We start from the raw sequence: 11,188 nt of genomic DNA, 5'->3' as shown, positions 1-11,188 counted from the left end.
AAATGGGAAAAATCAACTGTAAACGGGTACACTGCAATGAGTTGAGTGAGTCATGAAGCGGCTACTTGCCTTGGTATGCTGAAGAAAGGTTTCTGTGTTTTTCTTGCTTTTGTTTCTGAGTAAGACATGCCGAGTCACCCTAAAATTTGCCACAGGCCTCTGTTACCTACAGCATCACAAGAGGAGCCCAGTGGCACACCTGTATAATACTTGCAATCACAATAGAATATAAAGCATGAGTAAACGTCATTTTCCCTTCCCACCCCTAGCCCTTCAATAAAACCCCAAAGGAACAAAAAAGAGAACCCTTTAGCTTCGATTGACTAGTGTGGATAAAAGTGGGTTTCTCTGAGTCACTGTGGCAAGGGTGATCAATTATTTCCTTTCTCGGGAGAAGGGATCTTGTCATGCACCCTAAAGTGAACAGAGAAGCCACAAACCTTGGTTCTGCATAGCAAGTTCCATCCTAGTTTCTTAAAGACAAACAGAACAAGCTTTTCCTGTTTGCTCAGCTTCTTGGAGCTTTGAGATCAGGTTTAATCGACTATATCTACTACAGCTCTATTAAATAGGATATCACGATTCCCTAAAACTGTCACACTTATCTCGTGATGAGGTTGTTGCTATACACGCTGTGAGTCTTCAAATGTCGTTTACTTTTTTTTTTTTTTTTTTGCTGCACCGAATTTAAGATCGCCCTTCCAGGCAAAGCAGTGGTCTCCAGCTTTCAAACGTCTCCTTAGTGGATCACAATAGCTGCTACAGGTGCCTTTCTAAGGAAGGTCATGAGCGAGGTAAGACGAAACTGTGCATTTGCCAAATAAGAATATGAATTGTATAAAAGCTCATATTCCAATCCTGGGTCAAATGGCAAAAGTGCTACAAAGTTGGTTCCCATGTGTGTATAAAAGCTCCAACTGATTTGATGTCTTTTGCTATGAAATTACCTTTGGGTCTTGTAACCAGTATACCTCTACTCGGGAATGTGCACATGGTCTTATAGAGCACGCTGCTAGTACCGCTCTGTAGGATTATAAGGTTTTGTTTGTTTGTTTGTTTTCTTCTTTACTAAATGGAAAAAAATATCCCTAGTCAGAAAAAAACTGACAAATTTACATTGTCCTCTCTTAAAAAAGTAAATAAAATAACATTATTCAAAATGTGAATTAGCTATAAGACATACAATTACATAGATACATATCAACACAGCACATTCAGTCTGCCAGAAATTAATGATTACAGAGCATGTCGCAATCCCAGACAGAGATGTATGTACAGTGATCAGAGCACTGGCAATCGTACTACACCGACAGACAGTCTGCTTGCCGCTTCCATTACAGGTGGTTCCTGGGAAGGCCAAGAGAAGGAGCCGTGTTTGGGGAGAGGAAGAATGAGAATAGCCGTTACTACGCAGCAACTTGGGAACTCATCCAGTGAGCCATCAGCTCTCCCTCCTGCTTGTCGTTTCAAAAGAAGGAATGGGGGGAAGCTCACCCTACCGCCAAATAGCACTGACGTTCAAATGAGCCCAAAGCAGGGCCTGTTTCTATCTTCTCAGCAGCTTTTAAACATCATGTTTTGAATCGAGTTGCAGGACAGCAGCTCGCTAATAGACACACTGTTGTGTTTTGGTGGTGGCTGTCGCTGGGTTTGCCTTTTTTTCTTTTGGCAGTTGTTGAAAATTTGCAGAGAGGGCTCCCCACATCTCTCCTGGTAGGTTCAGTTACATCAATACATGGTCTAGAGAACATCAGGAGGCTGCTTCCTGAATGAAGCCCGCACATCTTCAGGAAGTTCGGTTTACCCAGCCACCCTTTCAAGAAGATCCCAGAGGGAGGAAATTGTCATCAATAATTTCAGGGAGTTTGCAAATTAGAGGTGTCACATTAATACTATAAACCAATGTTCTTGGCAGGCTTGCTCTCCTGGAGACACAGGGAGAGGGTAAAACTGGCTTGAAACACAGATGCAAGCAGATGTCACGTTGCGCCACAGAGCATACTATGCCACGAAGCCGCTTTGGACACCCGGACATGGACGCTAAGCGATCTGATTCTAAGGGCTGCAAAGAAAAGAATGGACCACGAGACTCAAATGTACATCTGCCAATTGTTTGGCAACTGCTTGTCAGGTGCATTCTCAGCCCGTTGTTCTTTCTCTCTTACATGTTCAATTATGATGCTTTATGCTATTAAAAAAAATAAAAAGCCAGCTTTGGAAGCACACATCCATAATAAAAGTTATTTTAACATCGTGGCCCAAATACTAAGGAGGGAAAAAAGAGGAAAAATAAGAGCAGGGTTCCTTGAGACGGGAACGAAGAGGAGACTGCTCGGAGGTTTGGGCAGCAGCCACTGGGGCAGTGTAGTGTCTCTTGGCGTGGTTTTTGGCATCTGTGAGTTAAAGAAGAAAGAATGGGGCGGGTGGTGGAGGAGGAGGAGAGAAAGCAGGGAAGGAAGAAGAAAGGACAACAGCATCTTAAAAGAAAGCAAGCTTTCTGTGGGCCTTTGTACAAGTCACCGAGAAACCGAGTTATGGCCGAAGATAAAAATCCCAAAGACGTGACAAACAGCCATTAATCTGGGCATCCAGCATCGCTGTCTATTCCAACGTGGGGCAAGACAGTTATTTTTAAAAACCTCTACACCTGTATCTGGAGTAATACATTTAAAACCATGGCATTAATACTTATAAGCCGCCAGCAAAAACTGCACGCTTAAATTAATTAAGCTGATGTATCATGGCTTAACGTGAATGACGTCATCTTGACGGTATCACTCAGAGTAAAACCCAACCAAGAATGGAACTAGGAAAACGTCCGTAGTAATCTGGGAAAAATCAAGAGGGAGACATGTATTAGGAGGAAGGGAAATTGGCTTCGTTTGGCTCAATAGAAAAGAAAAATAAGAGGGGGGGGGGGAGGGAGACAACTCTTATTTCTGTGCGTGCATGATTGAGAATTTAAAATACATCTAGTCACAAGGTTTTGCCTAAAAAAAAGAGAGAGAGGAAATGTGCTGGGACTGTACTTCAGCATCCTCTGTGTAATCTCTGAATAGTTTAAATAAAATCATAATATTTACTACAAACTCTGTGGGCACGCTCACACAGAGACCAGGACAGCAATAAATTAGTACTATGCAAATTGTTTCCCACAGAAATACAGTCCCTCTTGTACATCTTCACGAGCCCACCAGGGAAGGGGAGGGCGGCCGTCTCGGAGGCACGGTTACACCAGATTGTACTCTTTCAGATTCAGCTGGAGGATGGTGTCCTTGACGGCAGCAAAGACGAAGCGGATATTCTCGGTGTCCGTGGCACACGTGAAGTGGGAGTAGATTATTTTGTCACTGTCTGGGTTCAGGTCCACGAACATCTTCAGGATGAATTCTCGAGCTGCCTGGGCATCTCTCTGGGGTCCTGTTGGTCAAGGAAGGAGAGGGACTACGTGTTAGTTGATCTGGTTTTCATTTCCTTCTCATCCTGCCTTGAAATGATCTGTTATCATAATTTCCCCCAATGCTACTCTGTGCAATCTTCCCTCTCTATCATTTCACAAGCCCATCTATCCTGATCCATTTAAATGTTTTCTGTATTCTTTTGGATTGAGGTTTTTTTCTGTTTTGTTATTGTTCTTGACTTTTTTGAGGGGGTAGGATCTTCTTTATAATGAAATCCAGATAGGTAAATTTATACCGATAGTAAGTAGAATAATAGTTTCTTAGAATTATGGCAGGGAAACTTGGGGAGCACACAATTAAGAAAATGTTCTAAACCTGTGATGATTATTACACAGCCATTGTAAACTATATGCTAACAGAACTATTAGATATTAGAAATAAAACAAAAGTCTTAAAAATGTTTATTTATAACAGTCCTCTGCGGTCTCCCGTTTGCAGATTACTGGTGTTCACGAGAACACTATATTTAGACAATATTCAATTCACTACAAGTGATAACAAAACATGATGTGCTTTATATTTCATTTTACATTGATTGAGGGTCTCTTATGTGCCCGGCTCTGTCCTCAACACTTTGAAAAAAGAATGCGAGATATTTATCAAAATGAATGAATGAAAACTCAATTTACTTGGATAAAAATGATTAATTTTAAATGCACTGCTTTACAGGAGTAATAAATCCACCGCAAGTCGAGGACTAAACATTCACCTCGAACTACTCTTTGCGTTGCCTTAGGTTCTCTATGAAGGAGCTTCAAAAAGCCCAGGGACGATTCCATTATCTGTTCACTCCATATTTCTATGATTTTTTGAGCCTCCTCACGCATTTGTATTTCCCCCCACTGGTTCCGTTAGTTCCGAACTCCCAGGAGCCAGAACTTGGGTTTTGTCTGTCAAGAGTCATGTGATCTACTGGCTGGGGCTGCACCTTGGTGGGCCACTCCTAACCATACACCCTGACTTCCACCTCATGCACTTTACTGCAAATTGGAGATTATTCTTATGCATATCCAATTTTGCCAGAAGTTGGGAGGAGAAAAACATGAAAATAACAATGACTTCAAGTCAAGCAATTGAAAAGAATGTTTGCAAATAACTTTTATGCCAGAAGAGAAATTCATATTGATTAAGAAATATTCACCCCACCCCCTAAAATAGGAAAAGACTGTCAACCTAGTGAATGAAAAGTGCCGCAATATAGATATAATCTGTATAATGATTCAATGCCACACTACTAACTAATTCTATTTACCCACTGCCACTGAGTCAATTCCAACTCAAAGGGACTTTATATAAGATTTCCGAGGTTACGAATCGCTACAAGAGCAGGTAGTCTCATCTTTCTTCCATGGAGTGGCTGGTGGGTTTGATCTGACGACTTTGCAGTTAGCTTTCCCGATGGTGTCAAGTAATAACAAGAAAAATTTAAACCAGAGAGGATGTTAGCGCTAAGGAGCTTCTCTCTCTCTCTCTCTCTCTTTTTTTTTTTTTTGTAAAAGAGCTTTATATTCCTGTTTATGTATGTCTAGGTGACCTGCACTTGACCCTGGTTGAGAAAGAAGTGGCTATTTTTTCCCATCAGAACTAGACTCACATTCACTGAAAAGCGCTTGGAATATCATAAGTTTCTAAGGAGAAATTATGCTACTTAAATAAGAACTACAAATAAATCAGCATAGCCATGATAATAAGTAGATTCCACAGCTCCTGTGAACAAATTTGCAATTCAAGTTCATGTGGAAATGATCATTTCCCTTCTACAAGAGAAATACAGCAATGGCACTCTTTACGATTAAGAAATGTGGACATGAGAAATTTATAATGCTGTAAACATGTTTACTATAGAAACATTGGTGCAGAGTGGCCCTTGTTTATTTCCAGCTGTGTCTTCGCTGACAAAGGCTTTGAGTCTCTTGGTGTGACAGCCAGGTTTGCTTTGTGAAGAACAAAAGCAATGTCTTTGACTTTTTTTTAGCAGACAAGTTTCCTATATGCATTATGTATATCCTGAGGAGATTAACAGTCCCAAAAATGGAAATACTAAGGCATCGACAGTGGGCACGTTGGAAGGATGATTGTAGTGATGGGGGATCGGGACCAAGGAGGTGTGTAAAAGGAAAAGGCAGATGTTGTAGAGAGAAAAACAGCACCCTACATACCTATCAGAGGGGGAAAATCTTTTATTGCATAAAACTCTACCAACCTGCAATGTGGGTATGTCTTGTGCTGCTGCTGGTTGTTGGCGTCTCAGTGGGTTTCACTCTGTGGGGTGGACTGTGCTATATCTGCTCTGTGCCCTCCCTGTCTTAGGTAACCATGCTTTGAAGACATGCTGGTCTACCCGTCGGAATGGTAAGTACAGTGTGGTTATTTTGCATGCCTGGATTCTCCCCAAACTGAGAAAATTAAAGAGTTTCACGTTACATGCATGAGAGGCTCAAGTAAGTACCGAAGACTCAGCCAGATGCTGTGTCCGTTTAGTGACGCCGGTCCTATGTTCTTTAAATACAGGGCATTGTGTGGCGAACACCCAAGCTAGCTACATGCAGAGTTAACTTTCGTCCAGAATTTCCTCAGAAATTCCGTCTCAGGCATTTGTGACTTGGCTCCCGGCGTATAGCAAATAACCAAAGAGGAAAGAGACAACACTGTTTAGATTAGCAAACCATTTGTTGTTAAAAGATCAGCAGAGCAAAAGGAAAGTATATTTAATTAGCAGGTTGCAAACACCTGGCTAACCCTCGAGGCCATTGCCCAGTGCTGTTATTTCCAGTTCTCCAAGTTTCAGAGCCTTGTGCACAAATGAGACGGGACTGGCTGCCCTTATACAAGTCGGGTGTGCCAGCACTGTACAAGTCTACGTGAGAAGAACAGATGAGTCAGCCGTGAGCCCTGATAGGTTTGCATCTTAGAAAGCTACGCCGTCAAGTTTAATCTCAGATTTTAACTACCTTTTCAGAGAGCTCTTAGAAATATAAAATTCCCGAAGAGGTCCATCCTGGGTAGCTTATGTTGGCAATGTCGGACAACCTAGTCTGCTCTTTTGCGGTTGCACGTGCCTCCCTAGTAGGTGGGTATTTGGGGGTTGTGTGCTTCTACTGTGTCAGGTGGGAGTACGCCCCCTTTGTGCATGTTTGCTGTATGCCAGTTTGCTTGGCGAAGGACCTCCGTGAGCACCGCAGTTTTGCTCTAGTTGAAAGGAAACCTGAAGAAGAGTCTTCCTTCTCTGAGAAAAGGTGGAAAGTGAAATCAGCACATGGTGGTCGTCACGGTGAAGGACGCAGTGCGGGCCGAGTGGTGCCAGGATCCACACACAGCCTCCAGCTGCCGCAGCTTTGAACTGTGTCCGTGACCATGTCAATGTTGTTTCAGGTTTTATGTGTTATTTGCTAGGCTATTTTTAGGGTCTGGGGGGAAACTGTTTTAATTCCACATAAAAATTGGTGGTAATTGCTTCTTCACATCATTTTAGCTTCCGGGAAGGCTTCAAAGGAATGCACTGTTTACGGATAACAGGGGAAATATTCTGTTAAGTGTTTATATGCTGGCATGTATTTGAGCTGGCCCCCACACAGGACAACTCCATGTGCTGCACAATCGAATTGGTCCAAAGGAGTGGGTTGTATGTTGGGCTGCTACTGCAAGCTGAGCAATTCAGAAGCACCAGCTGCTGTGAGGGAGAAAGAGGCGGTTTTCTACAGCTGTAAAGAGTTAGTCTTGGAACGCATTGGGTAGCTCTACCCTGTCCTTTAGGGTCGTTCGTCGTTCTGAGCTGAACTGAGTGATGGCAGCGAGAACCTTCCTCTCCTAGTACCTGTACTCACACCCTTGCAAGCCCTATGGAGCATAGCTCTGCTCTGACAACATGCGGCTGCCATAGGCTGAGGGCAGCTAACAGCAGCAATGATCTTTATGAAAGCCGATCATCTGGCCTTTCTCTCTGGGGAGCTGCTCAGTGGGTTCAGGCCACCAACCTTTTGGTAGCTACTTGGCCATCAGGCTCTTAAGTCTGTGTTACTTGGGAAGAAACTCTGTCACCTGGTCCCTGGCGACAGCACATTCCTCTCTTAGCCCCTATACTCTTTACAGCAGTGGGCAGCAAACATTCCCTACAAAGAGCCAGAGAGTAAATGATTTCAGGCTTTACAAGCCATACGTTCTCTCCCACAAGTATTCATTCACCTCTGCAGTTGTAGCAGGGAAACAGACAGAGTCGGAGTGTTGTAAAGAACTTTTATTTTTGAAATAGGCCTACTGCCTGTAGTTGGCTAAATTTAATCTAGACTCAAGGAGCCTGGGCTCCACAACGGTTAACTGAAGTCACGAAGGTCACTCAACTGCTAACTGCAAGGTTGGTGGTTTGAACCCACTAGCTATGACGCAGGACAACCATCTGTGCCTGTAAAGATTACAGCCAAGGACATACCATCGGACTGTTCAACGCGGCCCCTGAGGTTGCTATGACTTGGGTTGACTTGGCAGCGCGGTGGTGGAAGGGGTCAGAAATGTGTTTGGCTGCAACTTAAGCTCTTACAGGATAGTGGGTGTGGCTTTTCCATTCGTTTTAGATAAAGTGAGTGCGGGTGTATTTCATTGCCCCTAAAATCAGTATTACTCAGAGTGGGATGTGTCCAGTTCTTTGGGATTTCAGAGTCTGGATGGGGATTTGTTTTTAAGAACCCAGTCAATGCCAAGCCTTACGAGTAATGAAGTGGGTGCTTCCTGTCCTAAATCCTGCAGGAAAACCTCAGAAGGAGAGCTACTCCTCACAAGGACAGCGGATGTCATCAGGGCACGAAGGACGAAAAAAGCACATATTTCCTGAATGACGGCTCGTGCCATAAATGTCACACATGTCGTGCTATCCACCACACGCAGTCTTCTGAATGCGGCCCTAAGGTCTGCAGAAGTTCTGTGACTTCATTATGGTCCTACGGAGAGCACGCGTCATGCGTGGGATCTGAACCTGGGTAGATGGCTTCTGAGTCTGGGATCTTGATGACATCACTATGCTTTCTTCCCCCAAATACAGTCAGACTATAACCAAATGAAAGGAGGTTATCAAAGAGGAACCTAATCATTGATGTTTGATTGACCAAAACTACCTCATCTTGTTGCTTCCTCGGATAGGGCTGTTTCACAAGTTATCAGAAGGCGTTTTCTAGTCTTTTCAGCTTTCTCATGAAATGAAATGCTGGCGATTAAAGGGCGGAACAATCTTGAATTGGTAAGCCATCAATCACAACAGGTAGGCTTCTGAGAGCAAAGGCAGCCTCGACGGCGCTGTCTGTAGTTGGGTTGATTCCAACTCAATCGGCCCGTGTTGACGTTGTTGTCACGTGCCACGGAGGCAGTTCCCACTCACCGCAATGCCACAAACACCAGAACAACACACTGTCTGCTTCTGCACCAACCTCACAATCATTGTTACACGCTTGTGCCCACTGTCACAGCCACTGTGTCAACCCATCTCATCGCGGGTCCGCCTTTCTTTCACTGTGTGTGTATCTGTGTCAGGAGGAAAAAGTGCCCGCACCTGCAGGGTCTTGCTGCAGCGTGCTGACTTACCGTCATATTCCGGGAAGTAGTCAACCAGGTGGGAATACATAATTTTCTCCTCTAGAAGATCTTTTTTGTTTAAGAACAGGATTACTGAGGAGTTCTGGAACCAGGGATATGTAATAATTGTCCTAAAGAGCGCTTTGCTTTCTTCCATTCGGTTCTGAAAAGAAAAACACAACCAAAAGACAGGAAAAGAAGTGAATTATGAGATTACTCAGTCTGTGAAGAGTTGTGTTTAGTTACTTAAGTCAAGACATCTTTTGCACGCGTCCAATTTTTGTAGTCCATGGGTGGATGTTATCGTGTATTATATGCAAATGACGAACGGTACCTATTGGCTGTTTCCTTTGTGCAAACTCTCAGGATGGAAGGCAGAAAAGAATAATAATACATAGATGCTGAAATAATTCTTAAGGCTGCAGGAAACAGCAAACAAAGTCTGAAGCCTGGAGAATTGTGTTATATCTGGAACCCTGACTGTCACACATTTTAACTTGACAGTCTTCATTCATGGGTAGACAGCAGAATTGAGGACTAGGTAGGCTTCATTCTGTTTCTTAAACTGTATTCATTTGAGGCCACATGGTTAATTCTATATTAAGCAATCCAAAGAGAGTTACTTAATTCTTTGTCCAAAGCACATCTAGATTTCTATAACCATTGCCACTTACTATGTAAGTGCAAGTCAATCATTCAACCCTGTGCTAAGCAAAGTATGGACACACGTTTTAATGCCATACATTTCCGGTCTATGAGAGCAGTTTACCTCCGTGGCTCACTCTAACTTTCATGTGGAATTGTGGTCATGTGTGCACTAGTTACCTGGAGAGACATATCGTCAGCACTCACGTGCCCTTTGACCTGAGGCCACCCCCTGCCACCTACATTGGTAACAGAAAACCGAAAAGGGTTCGCAAGGAAATTCACCAGCTTGCTCTTCTGAATGAAGATGCCAATCAAGGCCATTCACGAGTCAGAGCAGTCGTCTCGAAAAAGTTGTACTCATCTGTCAGTTGCTCAAAAACCTCATCGTCTAGTCCTCCATAGCTCCTCAACAGCTCCTCGTCCCATCCAAATCATTCCCATGCTTTCCTCCCGCCCAAGGTAATGGATTATGGGGATTCTCCTTTCGTGGCGCATGCTTCTTCCAGTACAGAGAGCAAGCACGGAGCAATGGAAATCGCTGCAGGGGATTGAGCACATCTCCACTGCTCCGGGCGGAGGCTTAGAAACAGCCTGTGATGTGCAGGTGACCCACTTTGCTCGCTGCCAGCGAGGAGCACTTGAGGCACTTGCTGAGGAAGACAAGAATCGCAGCCTCCAGCCCCAAGCCTTGCCAAGCAGACCCATAGGCAGCTTCATGGTAAATGGGGAAAAGGTTGAAGTGGTCAAGGATTTTGTCTTGCTTGGATCCACCATCAATGCTCATGGAGGCAGCCGCCAAGAGATCAAAAGATTGAAGTTTGTCTCTGCTTCATTTTGCTATGATCACTATGGTGGTATCTGGGTCTGCGCGTCTCTACATGAGCTCCAGGATGCGTACACCTAGGAGGCAGGGACTGGGTGGATCGTCCCGAGGGCTGTGGAAGGGGAGGCTTGCGGGACACAGGGAGCTAATCACGACGAGCACAAGAACGGAGAAGACGTTCTAAACCTGGTTGTGATGCTTTAATGCACAGCTCTTTTGAATGTTTAAACCACTGAATCGGAAGATGCTAATATTGAAAAACTGTTGTGCTATATAAAGGCTTGCCATTTTAACTATATTTAAATATATGATTCAGGATTATAAAATGTCTTCACAATGCTATCTAATCATTCATCATTATGCTTCCAAAAGCGTCTTATCATCCCAGACAGAAACTCAGTACCCTTCAACAATAACTTAATATCTTCTATTTTAAAAGTTAGCTTGGGCTGGAGTTCTCTTTTTATGATACAAAATTCATTCAGTCGAGAGACCTCGACACATTTCCCTGCCCCATCCCCAACTCATAAATGTGAATGCATGGATGGTGAGTGAGGGATGATTATTGTGATCCCGGGTGCAAGCCCTATCATCTACTCAGATTTCCTGACATAAAACACTCCCTGTGCCCTACAGTGCAGAGTGGCAAAGGTCCAACACTGCAAGTGAACTCCGGGAAACTCAGCTTAGTGAGGAC

The 11,188-nt window shown here is 43.8% G+C and overlaps 1 protein-coding gene across 1 annotated transcript in view; it reads right to left on the bottom strand.

Annotated features, from left to right (window-relative positions):
- Positions 1-652: 652 nt before the first annotated feature.
- LOC142459186 (guanine nucleotide-binding protein G(q) subunit alpha) overlaps positions 653-11,188 on the bottom strand; it is a 365,934-nt gene continuing 355,398 nt past the window's right edge. Inside the window, exons 6-7 of the mRNA XM_075560515.1 lie at positions 9,030-9,183; positions 653-3,420 (exon numbers count right to left, since the gene is read on the bottom strand). Coding sequence (XP_075416630.1) covers positions 3,230-3,420; positions 9,030-9,183 — 345 coding nt within the window. The 3' untranslated portion in view covers positions 653-3,229. The remainder of the gene's footprint in view (positions 3,421-9,029; positions 9,184-11,188) is intronic.

This window comes from Tenrec ecaudatus, chromosome 10, assembly GCF_050624435.1.
Source record: "Tenrec ecaudatus isolate mTenEca1 chromosome 10, mTenEca1.hap1, whole genome shotgun sequence".
Taxonomy (NCBI): Eukaryota; Metazoa; Chordata; class Mammalia; order Afrosoricida; family Tenrecidae; genus Tenrec; species Tenrec ecaudatus.
This window is presented reverse-complemented; position numbering and strand designations above follow the sequence as displayed.